Source organism: Lepidochelys olivacea (assembly GCF_965140295.1).
Source record: "Lepidochelys olivacea isolate rLepOli2 genome assembly, chromosome: 27".
NCBI classification, from domain to species: domain Eukaryota; kingdom Metazoa; phylum Chordata; order Testudines; family Cheloniidae; genus Lepidochelys; species Lepidochelys olivacea.
In genome coordinates, this window is record NC_140437.1 from 9,822,441 (window position 1) to 9,849,024 (window position 26,584).

The 26,584-nt window shown below is 39.7% G+C and overlaps 1 protein-coding gene across 1 annotated transcript in view; it reads left to right on the forward strand.

Moving 5' to 3' along the window:
• TANC2 (tetratricopeptide repeat, ankyrin repeat and coiled-coil containing 2) overlaps positions 1 to 26,584 on the forward strand; it is a 690,066-nt gene that overhangs the window by 202,821 nt on the left and 460,661 nt on the right. Inside the window, exon 3 of the mRNA XM_084615604.1 lies at positions 239 to 338. Within this exon, the coding sequence (XP_084471730.1) occupies positions 272 to 338 (67 nt within the window). The 5' untranslated portion in view covers positions 239 to 271. The remainder of the gene's footprint in view (positions 1 to 238; positions 339 to 26,584) is intronic.

Sequence of the window (26,584 nt, forward strand, 5' to 3'; positions counted from 1 at the left end):
AAAATAGTCAATCTGGATGAATAAAGATATTTGAAATGTTAGATTTTGAGAGTGGCAATTTATATTTTTAGGGAATATAGAAAGTCTTAATGTTTTATGTTCCGGTTTTTGCTGTCAGTGTAGTGATTTGAAGCTTTTATTTTTAGGTCCTCTTACTGTTTTTCCAAAATGTTTCCATGTTGACAAATCAAAGCTTATATTCCTATGCCAAACTATACCTTTGTTTTGTTTTACACAGATTTTGGGGTGCACAGAGCAGAATAGTGCAGCCATGTTTCGAAACAGTCTCAAGATGCTTCTTACAGGTGGGAAATCAAACCGCAAAAACAGGTCCAGTGGTAAGTAAATGAAGAATCCTCCTCATATCATTTTATCTATATCTTTGATTAAAAGTTACACTGAATTTTAAGTCATATTCAGTTTTGCTCTTAATGATTATTTTTACTGCCATATGTGTACTGTATGTGTGTTTAATTGAAGTATGACCCTGTATGGTCTTCTAGACTCAGAACATCATTATAGATTATTAAAGTGCTTCTTTTTCTTACTTTTTGTGAGCAAGACTATTATTCATTTTAGAAAAAGGCATAAGCACTATATGGACTACAAAAATAGTTATTAAATTGGAAAATAAGACACTGAGAAAAGCAAGCCATTATAGGTGTAAAAAGAATCCAGACTCCTATGCTAATCTAACATTAAGGTTCAGGTTTTAATCATGTAAATGAAGTATATTTTGAGTTAAGTTTTTCCCAAGAAAAATGAATTTGTGACACTGCTTTACAATGAGATCTTTTTGTATGAACGTGCTTACATAAAACATGTGCAATAATATATAATGCTACTCATGTGTATGGAAAAAACTGGAGTGTGATTGTGTAATGAAAGGCAGTGTTGCAGAAGTGCAGCTAGAACTGCAAGATGAGGTTCTGTAAGAAATTGCCAATTCATTCTGAAGCACACAGGAGATATGTATTCTACAAAGTCCTCTTTTGGGAGGGACTTCTATTCAAGTGTTAACCAGAGTTGGCTTTTGAAATCTAATTAGATATCTGCTCATGTCAGTCTGTCTGCATGATAATGAGTGGTGATTGAATCTTCAGGAAATGAGATGATAGTAGCAGAAGTCAAACTCGGGTCTCATTGTACAACATAGCAGAACCTTACTTCTACATCTGACAAGATATATTAAAAAATGGTAATATATATATATATAATCACATCTCAGAAAAGCATAAAATCTTGAACACCACCTAGTTTCAGATAGTCAACAGTTTAAGTTCTAAACAGTTCCAAACCTGCTTTGTTTTTAAAATTAGAGAAGATCAGGCCTATAAAGATTATGTTATGGTGGAATGATAGTGACATCATACTTGAGGCTGCAACAGAATTTTAATTTGGACAGGAGCTCCCTTTATTTCTCAGAAGCATTGTGAAAGTGGTGAAAATTAAAAAAAAAAATTCAGACTGTGTATATGAATTTTTCATGTTGGGTTGATGCATATTTGGTTCATACACACAGAACACTGTATTTTCTACAGTGCTGTTGATAGCACACTCAGTAAAACTTTCATTTCCATCTCCAACCAATATCGAAGAGCACTACATTGTACAACTTTATCAAATTCACATTCACGAAAACCTTAACAGCTGTCTCATTCTATTTAATCTACTGATCAGCACATCTGTCAGTCTCTTTGAATTTGGGAAGTTATTCAGTCATAACATTGCTGAGGTTGCTGTTAAAGTTTTGCATTAAAATGTGAGTTTGATGCAGTTAGGGTATGTGTAGCTCTTCAATATCTGTTGGAGATGGAAATGAAAGTCTTACAGAATTTTGAAGTACGTTATCGACAGTGTTGTAGACAACAGGAATATGGCAAGGCTTTAAGGATTTTTTTTAATTAACTTTTTATTTCTGTGTGTTTAAGGTTTTTGGTGGATGAAGCCTGCGGTCACCTTAACTGTCATTAAACAAAGTTTGTGCTTGTGTTAATAACTACTTCAAATAATATTATCTTGAGAAATATTGGTATCTTATGTACTGTACTGCAGCACATTCATTTGTTTATTTGTCTCTGTGTAGCAATGTGAGAAATGGAATTGATATCTGGAGGTATTCAGTAATTAAATGGAGAAAAATATAAATGTTTCCTGTTTGCATTGCGCTCTATATGTGGTTAATATTTATAATCTTCAGAAAGAAAGGCGGGATGCCCCAGATACTAAATCTTGGTTTACAATATGTTTGTTGGGTGAAATTACCATTAATCCTTAGTTTGACGTGTATTCAGCTCCAGTAGAGAACAGTGTAATTGAAATTCTATGGCTCTTAAATTGTAGAATCCATGGTGCCTGTTAGGGGGCTTATTCCTTCACCCACTTACTTCCCTGGTCCTTCTTGCATGAACAGAGAGCAACAATACCCGAAGTCCAAAGGTGCAAACAATTCGATGTTTATTGGGGTGAACTTCCAGCAAGCATGATTCCAGTTTCCTTCCTTAGTATCCTCCTTCCCAGCTCTGACACCACAGAGCCTTACACCTGTGTCCCTGTTCCCATTCCTACCCTTAGCCAAACATGATTCCAACTTCCTTACTCCTATTCCCTGTTCCCATTTCCCCCTTTAGCAAAACATGATTCCAATTTTCTTACCCCCATTCCCTGTTCCCATCTCCCTTACCCCCATGCCCATGCCCACCCCCACCCCCACCCAGTCACTTCCTCATTGACTTCAGATTATATAGTAAAACTTGAGTTCTGCTTAGCTATACCTTAACCAATCATTTTCCTGAAATTTAACTAACCAATCCTAACATATTGTAACATGATTATGTAACCAATTATATCCCACCACCTTAATTAGTTTACACCCAGCAAAATTAATTATACAGCAGACAGGAACAATCACAGGACCAGACAGAGATTATACAGACAAACAATAGCAAAGTGGAAACTATAATGACAAGACAATACAGAAGTGAGGGTTTCACATCCCAGCTATTGATAAGTGAGTTCTTGCCAAACAGGATGCTATCAAACTAAGTTTCCTTTTACATTTTCTAGGCACTTCCCTTTCTCTGGAGGTGATAGGAACTATCAGGAAAGGATTGTATTCCTAACAGCCGAATAGCACCTTATTTCAGTGTGACTAGTTTGGAATGTGAGGATGTGACTCAAAAAGAAAAGGAGTACTTGTGGCACCTTAGAGACTAACCAATTTATTTGAGCATGAGCTTTCGTGAGCTACAGCTCACTTCATCGGATGCATGCCGTGGAAACTGCAGCAGACTTTATTTATACACAGAGAATATGAAAAAATACCTCCTCCCACCCCACTGTCCTGCTGGTAATAGCTTATCTATCTGTTTGCTTCCCAGCTTATGGCTGCCTCTGCTGCTTAGCCAAAGGCCTTAGCCTAAGAACAGGGCCTCAGACTGTCACAGTAAGAGAAGGCCCTTACACCAGCAGACAGTGATTTTGATTCTTTTTTTTATACCTCTATCACTAGCCAAGTGATAAGAATACACCTAAATTCTTAGAGTACAGGCCTTTGCAGACAGGCCTGAATATCTATATCCTAACAGTGCCTTACCCATATTTCTGAAATCAGCATCTGAGACAGTACATGATACCAAATCTGGTGGGCTCGAACATGACCCGTATCTTACAAGTCTTTGTTGAAACCTCTTTCATAGCTACTTTCAGCAACTTTCTTGTATATTTCTTTCTGGTATTTTTTGTTGCTGTAACTTTGAATAGATGGATTGTGGAGCTGTTAAACCATTATGAAGGAACTCTTTATGCACTTCTAGACAGACAGAGCAGACTTGAGTTCCAGTGTTACTTAATCAACATTAAATTCTGATTTTGATTGCGGTCAGGACTTCTTTTTAGCATTTACTGTTCATTATCCTCATCTACAGAAAAGAAACATATTAATTGTCAGAAATGCTTTGAATTTCATATAATGATTAACACATTCAGAAGATCTGATAGCCCAGGCATCTCAAGCTCATTCAGTGGAAAGGGCTTTATTCTGTTTTGAACTTTAGTCTGCCAGACATACCTCCCTCAGTCCATAGCCAAACTCCCAATAATTTCTCATGGAGGTCTGCACAAAGAATAGAATATGCCTGTATAATATCTAAACTTTTAGTTATTAATTCAGTGCCTTATTTTTCCATTTAATATCACTTGTTGGAAATAACAACACACCTCTGAACAATGTAGTAATCCACAGAGACCTTCCTACCAAAACTACAAAAAGAAGGATTCTAGGTGGACTCCTCCTGAAGCAGACTGGACTTCTACATAGAGTGCTTCTGCTGACATGCACGGGCTGAAATTGCGGAAAAGCAGCATCACTTGCCCCATAACCTCAGCCGTGCAGAACAGAATGCCATCCACAGCCTCAGAAATAACTGTGACATCATAATCAAAAAGGCTGACAAAGGATGTGCTGTTGTCATCATGAATAGGTCGGAATATGAACAAGAGGCTGCTCGGCAGCTCTCCAGCACCACTTTCTACAAGCCATTACCCTCTGATCCCACTGAGAGTTACCAAAAGAAACTACAGCATTTGCTCAAGAAACTCTCTGAAAAAGCACAAGAACAAATCCGCACAGACACACCCCTGGAACCCCGACCTGGGATATTCTGTCTACTACCCAAGATCCATAAACCTGGAAATCCTGGACGCCCCATCATCTCAGGCATTGGCACCCTGACAGCAGGATTGTCTGGCTATGTAGACTCCCTCCTCAGGCCCTACGCTACCAGCACTCCCAGCTATCTTCGAGACACCACTGACTTCCTGAGGAAACTACAATCCATCGGTGATCTTCCTGAAAACGCCATCCTGGCCACTATGGATGTAGAAGCCCTCTACACCAACATTCCACACGAAGATGGACTACAAGCCGTCAGGAACACTATCCCCGATAATGTCATGGCAAACCTGGTGGCTGAACTTTGTGACTTTGTCCTCACCCATAACTATTTTACATTTGGGGACAATGTATACCTTCAAATCAGCGGCACTGCTATGGGTACTTGCATGGCCCCATAATATGCCAACATTTTTATGGCTGACTTAGAACAACGCTTCCTCAGCTCTCGTCCCCTAACGCCCCTACTCTACTTGCGCTACATTGATGACATCTTCATCATCTGGACCCATGGAAAAGAAGCCCTTGAGGAATTCCACCATGATTTCAACAATTTCCATCTCACCATCAACCTCAGCCTGGTCCAGTCCACACAAGAGATCCACTTCCTGGACACTACAGTGCTAATAAACGATGGTCACATAAACACCACTCTGTACCGGAAACCTACTGACTGCTATTCCTACCTACATGCCTCCAGCTTTCATCCAGACCACACCACACCACACGGTCCATTGTCTACAGCCAAGCTCTAAGATACAACCGCATTTGCTCCAACCCCTCAGACAGAGACAAACACCTACAAGATCTCTATCAAGCATTCTTACAACTACAATACCCACCTGCTGAAGTGAAGAAACAGATTGACAGAGCCAGAAGAGTACCCAGAAGTCACCTACTACAGGACAGGCCCAACAAAGAAAATAACAGAACGCCACTAGCTGTCACCTTCAGCCCCCAACTAAAACCTCTCCAGCTCATCATCAAGGATCTACAACCTATCCTGAAGGACAACCCATCGCTCTCACAGATCTTGGGAGACAGGCCAGCCCTTGCCTACAGACAGCCCCCAACCTGAAGCGAATACTCCCCAGCAACCACACACCACACAACAGAACCACTAACCCAGGAACCTATCCTTGCAACAAAGCCCGATGCCAACTGTGCCCACATATCTATTCGGGGACACCATCATCGGGTCTAATCACATCAGCCACACTATCAGAGGCTCGTTCACCTGCAGATCTACCAATGTGATATATGCCATCATGTGCCAGCAATGCCCCTCTGCCATGTACATTGGTCAAACTGGACAGTCTCTATGTAAAAGAATAAATGGACAGAAATCAGATGTCAAGAATTATAACATTCATAAACCAGTCGGAGAACACTTCAGTCTCTCTGGTCTCTCGATTTCTGATCTAAAAGTGACTATTCTTCAACAAAAGAACTCCGAAAACAGACTCCAACTAGACACTGCTGAATTGGAATTAATTTGCAAATTGGGTACAATTAACTTAGGCTTGAATAGAGACTGGGAGTGGTTGAGTCATTATACAAAGTAAAACTATTTCCCCTTTTATTTCTCCCCCCCAGACCCCCGCACCGTTCCTCAGATGTTCTTGTTAACTCCTGGAAATGTGCTGGAAATGGCCCACCTTGATTATCACTTCAAAAGGTTTTCTCTCCCCCATCCCACTCTCCTGCTGATAATAGCTCATCTTAAGTGATCACTCTCCTTACAATGTGTATGATACACACAGACCATGAAAAAATGGGTGTTTATATAAATCTCCTCACTGTATTTTCCACTTTATGCATCTGATGAAGTGAGCTGTAGCTCACGAAAGCCTATGCTCAAATAAATTGGTTAGTCTCTAAGGTGCCATAAGTACTCCTTTTTTTTTTTTTTTTTTTGCAAATACAGACTAACATGGCTGCTACTCTGAAAAGTGTAGACAGTGAGGCACGGCTTAGGTGAGTAGAGCAAAGATATGTTTGAAAATGTCTCTCTACTCACCGAAGCCGTGCTTACCTCTCTATGGTGCTATTTTTAGCAGTGTAGTGTCCCACTACCTCCTTGCTGCTGGAGCTTTTCTCCACCGCCAGAAGACCTTGGCAGCAGGGAAGGGCTCTGGTCGGGAGGAGGCAGCAGGAAAAGGCTTTGAAAGCTCTCTGCAGCTGGAGTACTTCTCCTACTGCATTGAACGGCTCTGGGTGCAGGGAAAGGCTTTGCCAGCCCTGCTGCTGGGGCCCTTCCTCCTCAGCAGGGAGGTGCTGAAGCCTTTTCCTGCTGCCCTACCCACACACACACCGGAGCCTTTCATTGACAAGTATAGCAACACACGACAGTGTGACTGTCGTCAGAGATATGTAGTGTAGACGTACCCTCAGAGTCATCAGACTGCTGACTCAGGAAGACAGCACAGTTTATGCTCTATTCACTTCCAACTCTGAGGGCTAGAAATGTACTTTAAAAAAACGAAACACAATCTGAGTATGTAATATGGGCCACATGTTTGATACTCCTGAAATAAAAGAGACAAAGTGGGTGAGGTAATATCTTTTTTTTTAAGTTATTATTATTGTCTAGCATTGTTGTGAGTTTAAGCTCCCAGGCTTGTCTTTTGAAAATGTTGTGCAGTGTCCTTTGAGGCCAAGGACTGAGAGATCAGATATGGAGTGGTCATATTGTGAAAAGTTTTTGCCCAGAAGTGATAGGATGTTTTAGTCTTTTATCATTTTTCTATGTGACTTCATTTGAGAGGATATTTGTTTCCACATATTTGTTCAAAACAATCACTCCATATCTGCCCTCTCAGTCCTCATCGTCAAAGGAAGCCTGCACAACATCTTCAAAAAGATGAGCCTGGGATCTTTAAATTCATAACTCTGCTAGACACCAAAAATCATGGTCTCAGTAATGATGCTGGTTTTGTGTCTCAATACAGTAAACCAGGGGTGGCCAGCCTGTGGCTCCCGAGCCACATGCAGCTCTTCAGAAGTTAATATGCGGCTCCTTGTATAGGCACAGACTCTGGGGCTGGAGCTACAGGCGCCAACTTTCCAATGTGTCTGGGGGTGCTCACTGCTCAACCTCTGGCTCTGCCACAGGCCCTGCCCCCACTCCACCCCTTCCTGCCCCCTCCCCTGAGCCTGCCGTGCTCTTGCTCCTCTTCTTTCCCCCCTCCCCGAGCCTCCTGCACACCATGAAACAGCTGATTGGTAGGGCTGCAGGTGGGCAGGAGGCGCTGGCAGCTGGAGAGGGAGCTAATGGGGGGCTGCTGACGTATTAGTTTGGCTCTTTGGCAATGTACATTGGTAAATTCTGGCTCCTTGTCAGGCTCAGGTTGGCCACCCCTGCAATAATCTGTAACCTACTATCTTTCCTTTGTCCAACAACTGCAGGGCTGTTAATGCCCTACTTCATTTTGAATGGTGTCTTGCAGTATATTTTAATTCCTTATGTTTAGGCTGACAATATTTCCCAAATGGAAAATGGCACACCATGTGGGGCTAGTCTGAGCCCCCCCCACTGCCTGGCTGGCCCAAGCCCCCCACCCCACATGGGGCTGGTGTCGCTGTTCCCTCGAGCCCTGCCCGAGCTCTGCCTCTTCCACCTGCACAGAGCTGGTTTCACCAAACACCCCCTATCCTGCACATTCTTCCACACCCCACTTTTTGGCAAAAGTGGGCATTTGTCCCATTTGCTCCTGCCAACTTGATCAGTTGGCAAGAGCAAGTGTGATAAATGGGACAGATGCCCACTTTTGCAAAAAAAGTTGGGTTGGCCAGGACAGGGCTTAAAAAGGGACTGTCCGGCCAAAATGGGACATATGGTCACTCTACTAATGCTTAACAATCTTGTATTTAGCTATGACGCTCTGATTATCTTTCCCAGACCTGAGGAGAAATTCTGTGGAGCTTGAAAGCTGGTCTCTTTCACCAACAGAATTTGGTCCAATAAAAGATATCACCTCAGCCACCTTGTCTCTCTCATATCCTGGAACCAAAGGCTACAACACTGCAAACTCTTGAAATAGTTAGTTTGTATATAAGGATATGAGACCTAAAGAAACCAAAGAGAAAATATGCTGAACAATACTGTTCCATTTCCTATTTGTGTGAAGGAAAAGAGTGTTGCAAGTTGTATAAATACTCCAGAATGGAAGAGGAACATTACACTTCCTACAGAAGCTTTGGAACAATATAAGGTATTATTGCACACACTCCTTTCCCTGGGTAGGGGATAAGAGAACAAATGTGACAGATATTAGTCATATTGTTTAATGCACTACTGGAAGTTGTTCTGATACTACTGTGATGAGCATGGTATATGAATCCATATAGAGTAGAATGGATCTCTCTCTCTCTCTCTCTATTTATTTTTTTAGTCAAAGCAATGTTTGGCTGTGTTTCTCAGATAAAGAGATAAAAAATTAGCTTTCCCCCCTCTTATAGTCTTTGTTTATGCTGTTTGTTTTTTAATGATGACGGCTTACTACATCCTTAAGACAGTTGACTGCACTGTCAGGCAAAGTTTCTTCCATATCAATTTTTAGACATCAGCAATTCATTTAGAACCTTGTTTATGGCCAATGTAGCAATTTGCTTTGGTAGTTTCCAAAGTGGTTGCGATGTTGTTGACATTACTGTATTAATTCTTAAATTTCATATGTATACTGCAGTGAGGTATTTATACTGTACTACTGTGGTGAATGGCTCTTGCTTAATGGTATCCACTGTAGCTGGAACCTGAGAGGTTGATTGTCGTTCACAGTTTTATGACATATAAGTTCTTTGTCAAGAAACTTGCAGTCTCTTGTTGCAGGAAGGGATTATATGGGCACCTGTCCATATTAATAGATGTGTAGACTTTGAGTCAGTTTCATAAAATGAAGTAATGTGGAGTATTAAATGTATTTTTAGAGGCCCATGGAACTATTGCATTCATGTTCCTGATCTTCCTGAAAATTGAATAGTAGACAAGTAAACATGTACTGAGCTTTCCACATCAAGACCAGGTCCTAATGATTTGATATTGATCTCTTATGTTCAAATATTCCCTTTCATTCATCTTTTCAGTCTTGTAGTGTGGATGTATAACCTTCCAAATATGGACATTTTTTAATTTTACAAAATATGAATGAGAGGTTACAGTTCTGAAGTAAACATTTTTTATTTGGCTTGCTTTTTCCGGGCAGATGAGGACTGACAAGAGAAGGAAAATGTTTTGCTGATTAAATATATGACCAGATTTATGAATAGGTGTAATTTGTAATAGTACACATCATCTGTACTATACTGATTTAATACCACATGTTTCAAATCTGCCTCTGATTAAATAAGTTGTTTCATTGGAAAGTACTGATTGGCTGCTTGGAGAAGGATGAAAAAAAGAGACTGTAAGGAGGAACAGTGTCCTAATGTAAAGTGTAACTACACTGGAAAATAATATATTTCAAATGATGAATGTCAGCCTATCAAACTGTAACATGATGTATGAATTCATTCCTGATTCTGTATCTTAATAAGTATATTGAATTCTGGTTCTTTGCCATGCAAGCAAGAAAAAAATCAATACATCTTTCAAGCTGTTTTCTTTGTAAAGAATAATTTTAGGAACTTGGTATTGGGTTATCTACTAGCTTTTAATTTCTGGTGAAATTAAATATAATGGGCTAAGTCAATAAAGAAAGTAGTTTGGTTTCAGTCTAATGTAATATAGAAAGGAATTTGTCACCCTGTCAGATTACTAGATAGTTAAACATAATCCCTTGGAGATAAAAATAGAAAATAAAAATCCAAAAAAATAACCAGACACAAAGTATTTTTTCCAGAAGCACATTAAATATTCAAATAATGTTACTTTCATGACGTTGTCATATTGCTTGTTTCTGTTTTGGTGGAGGTATACTGTCCAGAAAAACAAAATCTGTTGTCTGACTCAACCAAGATTCATTCGTTACAGAATTCTGCAGAGATGTGGTTATTTGCCTGCACAAACATCTATTATAAAAAACAACAGATTCTTATTTAAATTCTCATCGAAAATTATCTTAAATTGATTGTTAAATATGTAGTTATTACAACTAATAAACTATGATGCTTCATTATTTAGACATCACAGCTGTATGCTAATTGTAAGAGTATTTCTTTACTAATTTAGCTCAACATTTTAAAATTTAACAGGAATATGATTATTAACTTCTTACTTGTATTGTAATATTTGTCTGTCACTTCTAAAACAAACTTCTCAGCTTCATTTCAACATTTATTATACCACTCTCAATCTGGGCATAAACTCATTTCCATTAATATTATTTCTTAATTAAAAAATGAAGTAATAATTTGACATTACTGTGGATTTCTGTTCAAGAAATCCAGAACTCTACAATGGCACATTAGTTGAAAATGAAGAAAAAGGAATTTAACATAATTGTGTAGGTGTGAAACTTGAATAGGGTTTGTCCTCGCTAGGCCTGACTCCTGCTGGTGTAATCAAGCCCTCATTTGCCTGAATGCTAAAACTAATGAGAGTTTTGGAGGGACAATATTTGGAATATAAAAATAAAGTGTTTAAGGGAGTACTGTGTCTCCCCAAATATTATTTTGCTGTTAATTTCATTCCAGCTGTTAATCCACTGGAATTTTATGATAGTTTAAAGAGAATGTTAAAAATTGGAGAAATATACTAGGAAGAATTGGCCTGTGTTACAGGACTTGAAGCTGGTATTGAGCATCTGATATTTTAGCAATGAAAGAACAGTCCTTCAATCAGCAAGTTTTTCTACTCTTATTTAATTTTTGTGTTTTTGAGTGTTTTTGTTATAACAAAATAACAGAGAGAGCAAAATAATAGAGAGCAAAAATAAGAAAAAAATAGAACAGCTCCGCCACCCCCCATCTGGATTTAGGGCTCTCACTTCACAACGGCCTTCACTGTTATTAAGTAGAAATTTTATGGTCTCCTGTATCCTCAAGCTTTTATATTACACCACTTTGTACACTTGAGTGAAGCCTAAGTAGGAATCTTGCTTTCTGAAAACCTGGTAAGGGCTATGAATTTTATCAGCAAAGCACTTATCTGTGCTTCATCAGTGTTGTTCACATATTGCATTTAAATTACAGAACATTTTCAAAATAAATACCATTGGCAGTTGCATAGGTATTATGCCTCCCAAAACAAACTTCTTAGGGTATATCTACAAATAAAGGTATAATAGGCTAGCATGAATAACAATAGCAATGAAGATGGGATATCATGGACCCTGGTGTGAGCTAGCAACTCAACTACATACCTAGTGTTCCTGGCAGGCTTCTATTGGGGTGGGCCTTTAAGGAAACAAGGGTTCAGGGGGGTGGCAGACAAGCTCTGGAATCGGGACCATGTAGTAACATGGTACTGAAGAGTTAAAGCCCAGCTCTTGATTGATGTGCAAAGGGAGAAAGAGGGCAGACAGCCTGAGGAGGAAAATGGCATGGGGAAGCCTGCCTGAACCAAGTGTAGCACCAAGAAGGAGGGGTTTTGGGCCCTGAACTAAGGGGAAGAAGGGCGCAAGTCCTAGGATTTAGGGAGGCTTTGTGGAGTGGGGATGAAACCCAGATATTGGTGGGCCAAGGACACCAGCCTGAAGTGCTGCACAGTCCCATGATGGCTGTAGAATCCCTTAAGGAAGAGGGAAAACAGACTCCAAGGAGAAACTTCTGAGCTTGAATTATTATGCAAACTAGATACCATTAACTTGGGTTTGAATAGAGACTGGGAGTGGCTGGGTCATTACACATATTGAATCTATTTCCCCATGTTAAGTATCCTCATGCCTTCTTGTCAACTGTCTAAATGGGCCATCTTGATTATCACTACAAAAGTTTTTTTCTCCTGCTGTTAATAGCTCATCTTAATTAATTAGCATCTTACTCCACCTTTTCATATTCTGTGTGTGTGTATGTGTGTGTGTGTGTGTGTATATATATATATATATATATATATATATATAATCTTCTTACTATATGTTCTACTCTATGCATCCGATGAAGTGGGCTGTAGCCTGCGAAAGCTTATGCTCAAATAAATTTGTTAGTCACTAAGATGCCCCAAATACTCCTGTTCTGTTTGCTGATACAGACTAACAGGGCTGCTACTCTGAAATTTGTAATTCTAGGGACCAGGGCAGGAGGAGATCTGTGGGAAAGACTCACCAGAGAGGCCAGTGGCTGCAGTGTGATTGGCAGAGCACCTTGAGTCAGGGGGAAGTGGAAACCTGGACCCTTGGAACATGGGTGAATTGGAAGCCCCAAGAGGGACAGGTTTGGTCCTGAATGGCCAAAGAAGATTGCTTCATAAATACTCCATTGATCAGATGCCAAGAAGGGGGAATGTTTTTTTAAGTACTTTAGACTGTGACTTAGTTATTGGGAGAATAAGGAGGGAACTGAGGGCAAGGTACCTGCAGGGCAATGCCATGCCACGCCACAAGAAGGCATTTTCTGAGATGGCGCCCTGCAACAACAGCCCATAATATTTTTGACAAAGTTGCATAATGGATTTTGGATTTCTTGAATACAAACCCTTCTGTATGTAAGTTCAAGAGTAAGTATTTCAAACATGGTTAAAAGGCTTTTTTCATGTGGGATCTCAGTGAACACACTGGCCTTTGAAATGGTAATTCTTTGCAGTCTTGCTTATATGAAGTAACTGTAGTTAGCAAACTAGGTCAGTAAAGTCAAGCTAAAGATGTCTGTGTGTTGTGATGTGGTCTTGGTAATTCTGGCTGATTAGAAATACACTAGTAGTTGTAGCATTATAATGCCTTCTCATTATTCCTCTCTTCCAAAAAAGGCTGAGCAATAATTTTAAAGAAATATGGTTTCAATTTGTTTTGACTCAGTTTTTGTTGTTTTTTTCTGTTATTTTTTATGGTACTGTGGTTCACAACACATATAATTCAGAATATTGCTAAAAAAGGAGCATCAGTTGCATAAGTATATATTTATAGCTATATACAATGCCGCTGCTTAAAAAGTGAAGCACTATTGCAGCATTGAACATTGGATTTTGCTGGTTCCTGTGGTTATCTTTTGATTGGTGTTTTCAAAACAGTGTTGTGAGATTTTAGCAGTGGTTTGTATACAATAAAATTCTCTCTCTGTGTGTCTGTTGGTGTTTAATCTTTCTTTTCCTGTCTTGTGGGTCACAGAAGTTTTTGTGCAGTAGAAACAATGCTGTCAAAATCTTTTATAGCAATACCTGGTAAGATTTCATAGCTTACATAATATTTTAGTTCGGACGTGTTTTTTCTGCACTAAACTGTTCTTCCACTACAATTAACAATCCTCCAATCTTTAAATATGGAATGTGACTCTGTTATTGGCTTTGAGTATTGTTAGAGCTGTAAGCAGATGGTAAAGAACAAGGTATTCTTTTTATTTTAAAAAAACACAAGAAAAAATGAGTTACAAAGTTATTTCTGAGACATTCTAAGGAATGTTAATGTAAACTCCTCATATTTGCTTCCATTTTATGTCAGATTCATATCTATATGTGACTATACCCTCTTTGAAACCTGGCAGTACTTTCTGCTTTTATTTTAATGTGTTGGATATACAACTTTGTGAGCAGTTTTAAAGCATATTTTTATTCTCCCTTTTCTCTTCTTTGGAGATAAAATTAAAACCAGATGTGTAATTCAAATAATTATGGATTAAACAGCCACAGTAAATCAAATCTCAAAGAATCTACATTTCTGCTTAAGCAACTACACAAGTAGCATCGTGATAGTGATACAAGTGTGTCACAATATCTTTTGTTAAGAGAAGAAGTACTATATGCAGCAGAATTTTGGACACAGTCTGTAGTTTTGATGTACAGCCATTGTTTTTACCCTATACAATTCACCAGTCCTGGTACTGCTGGGAATGCCAGTCTACGGCTGTTATGACAGAGGCAGGTCAATAAATACTTGGATCCTGAACAGTCAAATTTCTAGCCTATAGAGGCAGGGAACACCTCAGCTCACTTCCAGTTCACTACTTCTACAGCTTTGCTGCTGCAGCAGTGCATGCCACTTCTCTCTCTTTCTGTCTCAGGCCTTTTGCCAGGTCCCTATTCTACTCCCATTTCCAGTCCCATGATGATTTGTACTCTTAAGTGCCCTTATACTGTTTCCTTATCTGACTGTTCTGCAGAGTGATGATCTTTATTGAGTATAAAAGTGTGTCTTCCTGGACACTTACAGCATTTACTCTTTGTACGTAGAACATTTTTTTCTGGGAATTTACAAGTAAATATATTAATTAGCTTATTAATTAACATTGATTTTATAATGGGTCCTTCAAGAAATATCACATCTGGCATCAGAACTGTTTTGGTCCCTGATGATCTTAATAAAAGACTTTTCAAACTTACCGTCTAGTTAGAAGAACAAGAGTACTTTTGGCACCTTAGAGACTAATACATTTTTTAGAGCATAAGCTTTCATGGGCTACAGCCCACTTCATCGGATGCATAGTATGGAACATATAATAAGAAGATATATAAATACAGATATGTTGGAAGTTGCCATTCAAACTATGAGAGGCTAATTAGTTAAGATGATCTATTAGCAGCAGCAGAAAAAAAACTTTTGTAGTGATAATCAAGATGGCCCATTTAGACAGTTGACAAGAAGGTGTGAGGATACTGAACTTAGGGAAATAGATTCAATATGTGTAAAAAGAAAAGGAGTACTTGTGGCACCTTAGAGACTAACCAATTTATTTGAGCATGAGCTTTCGTGCGCTACAGCTCACTTCATCGGATATGTGTAATTACTCAGCCATTCCCATTCTCTATTCAAACCCAAGTTAATGGTATCTAGTTTGCATATTAATTCAAGCTCAGCAGTTTCTCACTGGAGTCTGTTTTTGAAGCTTTTCTGTTGCAAAATTGCCACTTAAAGTCTTTTACTGAGTTGCCGGAGAGGTTGAAGTGTTCTCCTACCGGTTTTTGAATGTTATGATTCCTGATGTCAGATTTGTGTCCATTTATTCTTTTGCGTAGAGACTGTCCAGTTTGGCCAGTGTACATGGCAGAGGGGCATTGCTGGCTGTCATAAATATAAAGGGAAGGGTAAACCCCTTTGAAATCCCTCCTGGCCAGGGGAAAGCTCCTCTCACCTGTAAAGGGTTAAGAAGCTAAAGGTAACCTCGCTGGCACCTGACCAAAATGACCAATGAGGAGACAAGATACTTTCAAAAGCTGGGAGGAGGGAGAGAAACAAAGGGTCTGTGTGTCTGTCTATATGCTGGTTTCTGCCGGGGATAGACCAGGAATGGAGTCTTAGAACTTTTAGTAAGTAATCTAGCTAGGTATGTGTTAGATTATGATTTCTTTAAATGGCTGAGAAAAGAATTGTGCTGAATAGAATAACTATTTCTGTCTGTGTATCTTTTTTGTAACTTAAGGTTTTGCCTAGAGGGGTTCTCTATGTTTTTGAATCTAATTACCCTGTAAGATATCTACCATCCTGATTTTACAGGGAGGATTTGTTTATTTCTATTTACTTCTATTTTTATTAAAAGTCTTCTTGTAAGAAACTGAATGCTTTTTCATTGTTCTCAGATCCAAGGGTTTGGGTCTGTGGTCACCTATGCAAATTGGTGAGGCTTTTTATCCAACATTTCCCAGGAAAAGGGGGGTGCAAGTGTTGGGAGGATTGTTCATTGTTCTTAAGATCCAAGGGTCTGGGTCTGTAGTCACCTAGGCAAATTGGTGAGGCTTTTTACCAAACCTTGTCCAGGAAGTGGGGTGCAAGGTTTTGGGAAGTATTTTGGGGGGAAAGACGCATCCAAACAGCTCTTCCCCAGTAACCAGTATTAGTTTGGTGGTGGTAGCGGCCAATCCAAGGACAACGGGTGGAATATTTTGTACCTTGGGGAAGTTTTGACCTAAGCTGGTAAAGATAAGCTTAGGAGGTTTTTCATGCAGGTCCCCACATCTGTACCCTAGAGTTCAGAGTGGGGGAGGAACCTTGACACTGGCATATGATGGCATATATCACATTGGTAGACGTGCAGGTGAAAGAGCCCCTGATGGCATGGCTAATGTGATTAGGTCCTATGATGGTGTCACTTGAATAAATGTGTGTACAGAGTTGGCATCGGGCTTTGTTGCAAGGATAGGTTGCTGGGTTAGTGGTTCTGTTGTGTGGTGTGTGGTTGCTGGTGAGTATTTGCTTCAGGTTGGGGGCTGTCTGTAGGCAAGGGCTGGCCTGTCTCCCAAGATTTGTGAGAGCGATGGGTCGCCCTTCAGGATAGGTTGTAGATTCTTGATGATGTGTTGGAGAGGTTTTAGTTGGGGGCTGAAGGTGACAGCTAGTGGCGTTCTGTTATTTTCTTTGTTGGGCCTGTCCTGTACTAGGTGACTTCTGGGTACTCTTCTGGCTCTGTCAATCTGTTTTTTCGATTCAGCAGGTGGGTATTGTAGTTTTAAGAATGCTTGATAGAGATCTTGTAGGTGTTTGTCTCTGTCTGAGGGATTGGAGCAAATGCGGTTGTATCTTAGAGCTTGGCTGTAGACAATGGATCGTGTGGCGTGTCCTGGATGGAAGCTGGAGGCATGTAGGTAAGTATAGCGGTCAGTAGGTTTCCGGTATAGGGTGGTGTTTATGTGACCATCGCTTATTAGCACAGTCGTATCCAGGAAATGGACCGCTTGTGTGGATTGGTCTAGGCAAAGGTTGATGGTGGGACAGAAATTGTTGAAATCATGGTGGAATTCCTCAAGGGCTTCTTTTCCATGGGTCCAGATGATGAAGATGTCATCAATATAGCGCAAGTAGAGTAGGGATGTTAGGGAAAGAGAGCTGAGGAAACGTTGTTCTAAGTCAGCCATAAAAATGTTGGCATACTGTGGGGCCATGCGGGTATCCATAGCCGTGCCGCTGACTTGAAGGTATATATTGTCTGCAAATGTGAAATAGTTGTGGGTGAGGACAAAGTCACAAAGGTTCGCCACCAGGTTTGTCGGGATATTATCAGGGATACTGTTCCAGATAGTTTGTAGTCCATCTTTGTGTGGAATGTTGGTGTAGAGGGTTTCTACATCCATTACATAACTACATCTAGTTAGAGTGCAGAGAAGTCTTGTGCAAAGGGTAAGTTTCTCTGTCTCTCTGTGTGTATTTATTTATTTTAGAATTAATAGTCATTTTTTGCCTTTAATCTAAACGGAAAGTTTCTTCAGCAGAGGTGGGAGAATAATGTTCTACCAGAGAGAATACTGTTAGGGGTTGGAAATAACTGCCACCTTACATCAAGGATAAATATAAAGAAGACATTGCAAAGAAATGTGTCTGTAGCACCAAAACCCAAGCATGTGAAAAAGCTTGAGTAAAAACCATATACCCTTTAGAACAAAGGGTTTCAAATGCAGGGGCTAGAGCTTGGATTGGTGGAATTGTGTTTGTCTGTGTGTATATGAGAAAAGGAATAGAAAGAGGCAGAAGGGACAGAAAAATCTAATATGATTTTAACAGTCAGTTAAATCCAGTCTCGCGCCGGAACACCTTAATCGTCACCCTGTGGTTACTGTATTTTATAACAGACTTAGTAAGAGGATCTAATTGTGTATGTATGTGAAATTTGTCTCAAATATCAAAGGTCAATATGGAATTCCAAGTATTTTAACTCCCCAGTATTATTGTAATTGTATCTATAGAGTGCTCATATATTATAGAAACACTCCATAAAGATTGTCTCCATTGAACAACAGGTTGTATTTAATATTCTGCATCTTCAGAATAGTTGCTTATTATCCAAAGGCTTTGCCTCATTGAAAAGGCTCATAAACCTTTACTTTTAGGGGGATATTTTTATGAAACTGTTCTGAGTTTTAATGTTTCAGGTTGGCTTGAAGATCCCTCGGTATGCACTGTTATCTCTGAACAGTCAAACCACAGTTCCAATCATTTTCTTTCTGTGGCTGTAGTATAACATTTTTTCATATAAAGTGTTACAAGGTATGTCTACACTGGAATAAAACACTCACGGCTAGCCCATGTCACCTGACTCAGGCTCATGGGTCATAGGCTATGGGACTATAAAATCTCAGTGTAACTGTCCACGCTCGAGCTGGTATGCAAGGTAAACTGACATTTTTGCCTTGTATGATAGCTTCTTATTCCTAAAATGTGTTAATATTCTGATGTGACAGAAGAAATGCAGAGGAAAATAAATACGTTTCCTTGAAAACAGGCTATTACAAACAATTGAGGGGATTTAATAAGAGAAACTGTCTCCCTTTCAGATCATATCAAGAGGACTTAGTGCTTCTTTTAACCCACCCATAAAATATTTATTTTTAAAAGTGAAAATTAGTCAGTCGAGAGAGGTTTAGTCTGTATTTACCTGTTTCATCTGTAAAATCACAATCAATAAAAGCACAAATATACACAATGACTTGATGTTTAGCTTTATTTTTTGGTATAATCTTGGCTTTTATTCTTGTGTAATAAACAAACTTTGATTCTTTAATCTGAAACCATGTTTTCAAGAAAATGAAGTCTCTCATAATCCATGCTGTAAAAATGGTTCATCATTCTTTTGTAAGAGCTATTGTGCCACAAGTACTCCTTTTCTTTTTGAGTAAACATTGTTTTTTATAACTGTAGAACTTGTAATTAAGCAGTAAAACTAAATGACCATGTGTGTGTAAATATATAAATAGGATTGTTATCCTATTTTTAAATTAAAGTATAACTATAGTGCCTTTTTCAGGTTTTTTAACTGAATTTGCTTAATGTGTAATACAAGGCATTTTCTTGTGAGCAGATCTTGATATGCAGCAAAAGCAAGCCTTGCTTTAAAATATCTGTAGATGAATTCAAATACTGCATTAGGCTTTGTATTTTTGCGAGTTTTGAATGCTGAAACTGTTAGGCTGCATCCAACTTCTGCCTACAAGGAACACACAATAGTAACTACTCTGAAACCTGACATTAATAGATGCCAATCACAGAAAGCCTGGGGTAATTTCCCTTAGTAATTAGTTAACTTGTGAACTTTCATATCACATGGCTTGGCATCATTTCAGTTAGGTTTTCCAAACCGTGAATTACATTGACAGATATGAAGTGGTTGTAGAATTAACAAATGTACATCTAAATTTTCTTCTCACCTTATTTCTGTTATGTGGGAGTACAACACTACTGTGTACTTGAGGAGAAGGATTTATGAACTCACCCCTTTTGGGGTGGGGGGGGAATGTTCCTTAAATTTGCTCTTTTTCACAAGTCTCGGTGGTGTTTCCAGCTTGCTTACTGAGTATATGATAGTATAAAGAAATCTATAGTACCAGAAGAGACTCACAAAGAAAGTTTATAGTTCAGAGCCTTATTCTGAAAAAGCCTGTCAATTGCATATGTGAAAAAAAAATTAATTTTTTCTTGTAATTCAAGGCTTTGGCCTCTCTAGCTTTCACATGCATTAAATATGTCCTTCCAGAACCAATAATTAGGAGAGATCCCATTAAATGTTGTTACACAAACTATATTGCAGTAGCTTATCATAGATACTTTCATACTAACTAAAAAATATATGCTTTTAGTATGTTATTATTTTCTTGAAGAAATAGCCAGGGGAGTAATTAGAGACCGTAAATCATTTAGTGCATTGTGAAGGCTGCGGGTCTAATCTGTAATGTGAGTGCTGTATGTGACCTGCTTTTTGGGATAGTTACTGTATGGCTTTATTGGATTATTGGAATGTTCACTGTATGTCTGTGTTGATTTAGTTTAATAACAGGGCTTTTAGGAAAGAAGAAAGAAGGCTCTAGAATAGCTTCAGATAAGTAACCTCCTGGTAAACATGGGTGAGCATCATTAAGAGGCAATGCCTGGGCTATTAGCTGGGGTGATGCTTGTTCCAGGTTCCAGCCAAAGTTTCAAGACTTGTTCATCCAAGGCTGGGAGCCAAATGAGCAAAAGAACACTGAGGCTATGTCTACACTACCACGGTAAATCGACCTACTCTGTGTGTAGCTGAAGTCGACGTACCTTCGGTCGAGTTACCACAGGATCTACGCTGCGGGGGGTCAATGGGAGAAAATCTCCCGTCGACTTACTTAATCTTCTCATCGGTGGTAGAGTACAGGGATTGACTGGAGAGAAAAGTAGATTCCCGCTGTAGTGTAGACCTGCCCGTAGCGTTTAAAAAGTTGCTCTTTAGACCGTGGGGAGGTTGTTATCAGCGTACTGAGACTGACCAAGCGACAGGCTCCACTAAAGGGTCTGAAGAAGCAAAACTCAGCTGGCCCACTAACTTAGGGTGGTAAGGCTTAGGGTAAGTAGAAATGTGTATAGACCTTTTATAGTTTTAAAACCCTTTTTCTCTTATGGTATGTGGTGTTCCTGCTGGTAAGATCAAACAGTAGGAAGGTTTGAGAAAGCTGTCTGGTCACCTGTATTATCCACTGGTCACAAGCTTCTGGAGGGTCGTTTGCAGGTGCTGAGCAGCTAGCTAGGCCTGCTGAGTAGTTACAGTTAGTAGATAGAATACTGTATCCCAGGGCCTGGTTTAAGAGTGAGAAAATCATGGGATTCCACCCCAGTACAGGTGAAGACAAGAGGTCCAGTGGTGCATTCACTGAGACCAGAAGAGGGGACAGAGATGCAGCTAGCCCTGTAATTCAGATATCCATCTTGGTAGATCATGTTTTACTTTTTCCTATCATCTGAGTTTAAAATCTAGGCTCTGTAAATAAAAACACAACAACCCTCTCCCCCCAAATCCTTCTAATGAAAAACTATTTTTCCCATTAAAGTCAGTTTTGTCTCTTTCCTATGACTTAAGAATGCTTTTACTGCTCATTGCCGAGCATGGGCTTCAGGTACATCCACAACTACCTTCCCCTATATTCCTGCACTACCCCTTCTCCTTTTTCTTCCCTGTGGATAGAAACTTATCTTGTCTGGTAGAATTAAATAGTATTGCTGTTCCATTTGTGAACTAATAAGGGGAATACTTAGCCATACTTAGCCCAATTATGGGCTTTCTTGACAAGCTGCCAGTTTTACAATTGCTGCTTCTATTTACCATAAAATGGAGTTCGCTTTACCCAGACGAGTAGCCTATTTTCTCTTGGCCATTGGGAATTTTTTTTTCTTTTTCACTCAAGTCTGGGAGGGTTATGTACTCCTAGGGGCTCGGGGTTAGGGCTCAGTCTGCCCTAAACCCCAAAATGGCAATGTTACAGGTGGGCTGGCCCTTTAGCAGGAGACTGGCGCTGAATGGAAAAGGTGGCAGGAAGGAGGAGTCACCTGTGACAGGCCTAGGAGAAGGACAAACCCCAGGCAGGCTGCCTGAAGGTAAACTGAGAATAAAGATCCAATCTGTAGAGAACCAGACATGGGTCAGTGGCTCGGGTAGAAGCTGGTCCTCCGGGAAGAGTTTGGAGGGTCAGCACTCTGTGATAGAGTAGGGTGGAAGGGTGGCCTAGGAGAGGGTGGATGGATCTTCTGTTATGTTTCCTTTGGAATATTAAGTTTATCAACACTCTGCCTGGGGGTGCCGAGAAATGATGAGGCACAAGGAGGTGCTGAAGAAGCCAACCCTGTTACAGGCCAGTAGGCCCGCTAAGAAGAGAGCTAAAAAAAGGAAGTGCACAGCTCTCCTGTCTAAATGGAGACTTACATGTTTTTCTCTTCATAAAGGGATGGGCATTAGTTCAAAGTTCAGAGTTTCCATGCTTAGTAGTAGCAGATTCCCAACCTGTAGTACCAGCAACAGTAGATGTTTCTGTCGATGACTTTAGAAGCCTCATGAGCACCAAAGAAAGAGGATCTGATAGCGGGCTGCCTAGTAGCTCAGTAGGCGCGTCCCACAAGCACTTCTTCAAATAGCTTCAGCATTGTCAGGAACTTCTGGGCCTGCATTTAGTGGTACTGGAACGTTGGTGCATCAAAAAGTGCTTTGATGTATCTAGGAGATCTCCAGGAACTGAGACCACTCTGTTTGCTGGTATTCGAAACATGGACTGTATGTTCTCAAAATGTCTTTATTTGCAGCGGTACTCAATATCTTACGTAACAAAGATAACACGAAGAACGTAAGACAAAAGCAGTCCATAGCTAAACACGTATTAAATCTTGCAGTGAAATGAAAGTAGTTTTATCTAGAACATTTTTGTTTTTTTTAAATAATTTTCATTATAAAAGTTATGCAAACTAACATGGCGATTAGATGCTGCCCTTTTAGTTTTCTAACAAGTTGTTACTGCTGACCTACTTGCCTCAAAGTTTATATACCTCAGAGTTGTATATTTGTAAATACGTTTTACAGTTTATGCCTGGTGAGAAGTGCTTCTAGTCATGTGAACTTTCAGATTGGTGTGCTGTCAAAATGTGTCCTTTTTCATCCCTTCAAACATGTGGCCTGATCCTGAGAGGTGCTGAGCACCTGCAGTTTTCATTTAACTGAATTACACGTTCTCAAGATCTCCCTGGCTCATGCCCACAGTTTTCATTTTTATAGACCTTTAATAAACAAAACAAAACAAAGGTCACAACTTCCTCTTTGGCCATATCAGATGAGAATGTTTTTCCCTTTCTATGTACCTCTGAATGTCATAAAATTGGGCAGATGGAAGAATCACTAATTACTGGTTACAGAGTAACAGCCATGTTAGTCTGTATTTGCAAAAAGAAAAGGAGTACTTGTGGCACCTTAGAGACATTTCTAATCAGTAATGTCACCAGTGAAGTGAGCTGTAGCTCACGAAAGCTTATGCTCAAATAAATTGGTTAGTCTCTAAGGTGCCACAAGTACTCCTTTTCTTTTTGTAATTATTGGTTAGGATATGATAAAAGTACTGCAAAGTTATTCTTTACTCCCAGTTCTATTGTTAGGCCTTAAAAATGCAACATAAGTCCTGTCATCTTATTATTTCATCTTGTTTTCATATTTAAGTTTTTAAACTTAGTGGTAAAATGCTTAGATGACACCTGCCAGAGCTGTAGCTGGATGGGAGAGAAGTTGAGTAGATTGTGACTTTATTAAATTCATTTTCAATATGTTTGACTTTTTAACTTTCCAGTCACTTCATTTTCCAGTCACTTCATTTTCACTGTCCATCTCTAGACCTTTGTATATTTCTTCAGTAGTCTTTAAGGGGTGACTAGAACTGAACATATTATTCAAGAGGAGGGCATGCCATTGATTTATATTAGGGCATAATATTTGTTATAATATTGTTTGCAGATATAAGGTAGAATATGAAAAACTGACTTCAGACAACACAATCATACCAAATTTAGCTTCCCTGCGCTCTCAGCATGTCCAGCTCCATCCTCAGATGTATTATGCTAATCACAGTCTGTCTTTACAACACCTGATTGTGGTTACATGAGAAGGTAGTTAAATAAATGGTGGGGGGAGAGTCAGTGGTAGTGACTTTGCTACGCAGTTTTCCAGTTTGTTGTAGATGATTTTGGCAGATGTCTGTAGACCTATTTTTATAATTACTATATTCTGGAGTTTTATAAAGAATAATATAGAACAAATGTGCATTTCATTTAGTAGTTGCTTCAAGAAGTTCTGAAAGCTGCACTTTTGAATGGCATGTGCTTTCCCTACCCCTACCGAACTAGTATACACAAGTTATGATGAATCTGAACCAAGGCAAATTCTATTAAAATTTAGATAAATTAACTAAAATAAGACAATTACTAAAGCAGATTCCTGTACCACGCTCTATAATTAAGCCTTGGAATGGACATAGTCTTCATTAAGGATTCATAGTTTTGCTGGGTTTAGGAGGGAAGTTAAAAATTTTGAAGCAGTTAAAAATCATTTCTGAGTGTGCTTAGTGGCATTTACTGAGATTTTTAGCATTTACTCAGTTTTACCGGTGACATTACTGATTATAAATGTCTCTGAAACACATACAGGAAAAATCTAAGAAAAAGTTGCTTTAGCATCGGGAATAGAGAACTGCAAACACAGAAATATTGAGGACCCTGTAATTTTGGTTCTCTGTTACTTTGTCTGTATCCTGCAATCTCTTAATTAATTCTGTTTCTATCTTTGCATTTGATAGAAATAAATACTAGGGCTCTCAAGCGATTAAAAAAAATTAATCATGCTGTTAACGATAGAATACCACTTATTTTAAATATTTTTGGATGTTTACTACATTTTCAAATATAGTAATTTCAGTTACAACACAGAATACAAAGTGTACAGTGCTTACTTTATATTTATTTTTATTACAAATATTTGCAGTGTAAAAAAAACAAAAATACTGTATTTTTCAATTCACCTCATACAGGTACTCTAGTGCAATCTCTTTATCCTGAAAGTTGAACTTACAAATATAGAATTATGTACAAAAAATAACTGCATTCAAAAATAAAACAGTGGAAACCTTTAGAGCCTACAAGTCCACTCAGTCCTACTTCTTGATCAGCCAATCACTCAGACAAACAAGGGTGGTTACAATTTGCAGGAGACAATGCTGCCTGCTTCTTGTTTCAGTGTCACCTGAAAGTGAGAATAGGTGTTCGCATGGCACTGTTGTAGCTGGCATTGCAAGATATTTACATGCCAGATGTGCTAAAAATTTATATGTCCCTTCATGCTTTAACCTCCATTCCAGAGGAATCATAGAATCATAGAATATCAGGGTTGGAAGGGACCCCAGAAGGTCATCTAGTCCAACCCCCTGCTCGAAGCAGGACCAATTCCCAGTTAAATCATCCCAGCCAGGGCTTTGTCAAGCCTGACCTTAAAAACCTCTAAGGAAGGAGATTCTACCACCTCCCTAGGTAACGCATTCCAGTGTTTCACCACCCTCTTAGTGAAAAAGTTTTTCCTAATATCCAATCTAAACCTCCCCCACTGCAACTTGAGACCATTAGTCCTCGTTCTGTCATCTGCTACCATTGAGAACAGTCTAGAGCCATCCTCTTTGGAACCCCCTTTCAGGTAGTTGAAAGCAGCTATCAAATCCCCCCTCATTCTTCTCTTCTGCAGGCTAAACAATCCCAGCTCCCTCAGCCTCTCCTCATAAGTCATGTGTTCTAGACCCCTAATCATTTTTGTTGCCCTTCGCTGGACTCTCTCCAATTTATCCACATCCTTCTTGTAGTGTGGGGCCCAAAACTGGACACAGTACTCCAGATGAGGCCTCACCAATGTTGAATAGAGGGGAACGATCACGTCCCTCGATCTGCTCACTATGCCCCTACTTATACATCCCAAAATGCCATTGGCCTTCTTGGCAACAAGGGCACACTGCTGACTCATATCCAGCTTCTCGTCCACTGTCACCCCTAGGTCCTTTTCCGCAGAACTGCTGCCTAGCCATTCGGTCCCTAGTCTGTAGCTGTGCATTGGGTTCTTCCGTCCCAAGTGCAGGACCCTGCACTTATCCTTATTGAACCTCATCAGATTTCTTTTGGCCCAATCCTCCAATTTGTCTAGGTCTTTCGGTATCCTATCCCTCCCCTCCAGCGTATCTACCACTCCTCCCAGTTTAGTATCATCCGCAAATTTGCTGAGAGTGCAATCCACACCATCCTCCAGATCATTTATGAAGATATTGAACAAAACCGGCCCCAGGACCAACCCTTGGGGCACTCCACTTGATACCGGCTGCCAACTAGACATGGAGCCATTGATCACTACCCGTTGAGCCCGACAATCTAGCCAACTTTCTACCCACCTTATAGTGCATTCATCCAGCCCATACTTCCTTAACTTGCTGACAAGAATACTGTGGGAGACCGTGTCAAAAGCTTTGCTAAAGTCAAGAAACAATACATCCACTGCTTTCCCTTCATCCACAGAACCAGTAATCTCATCATAGAAGGCGATTAGATTAGTCAGGCATGACCTTCCCTTGGTGAATCCATGCTGGCTGTTCCTGATCACTTT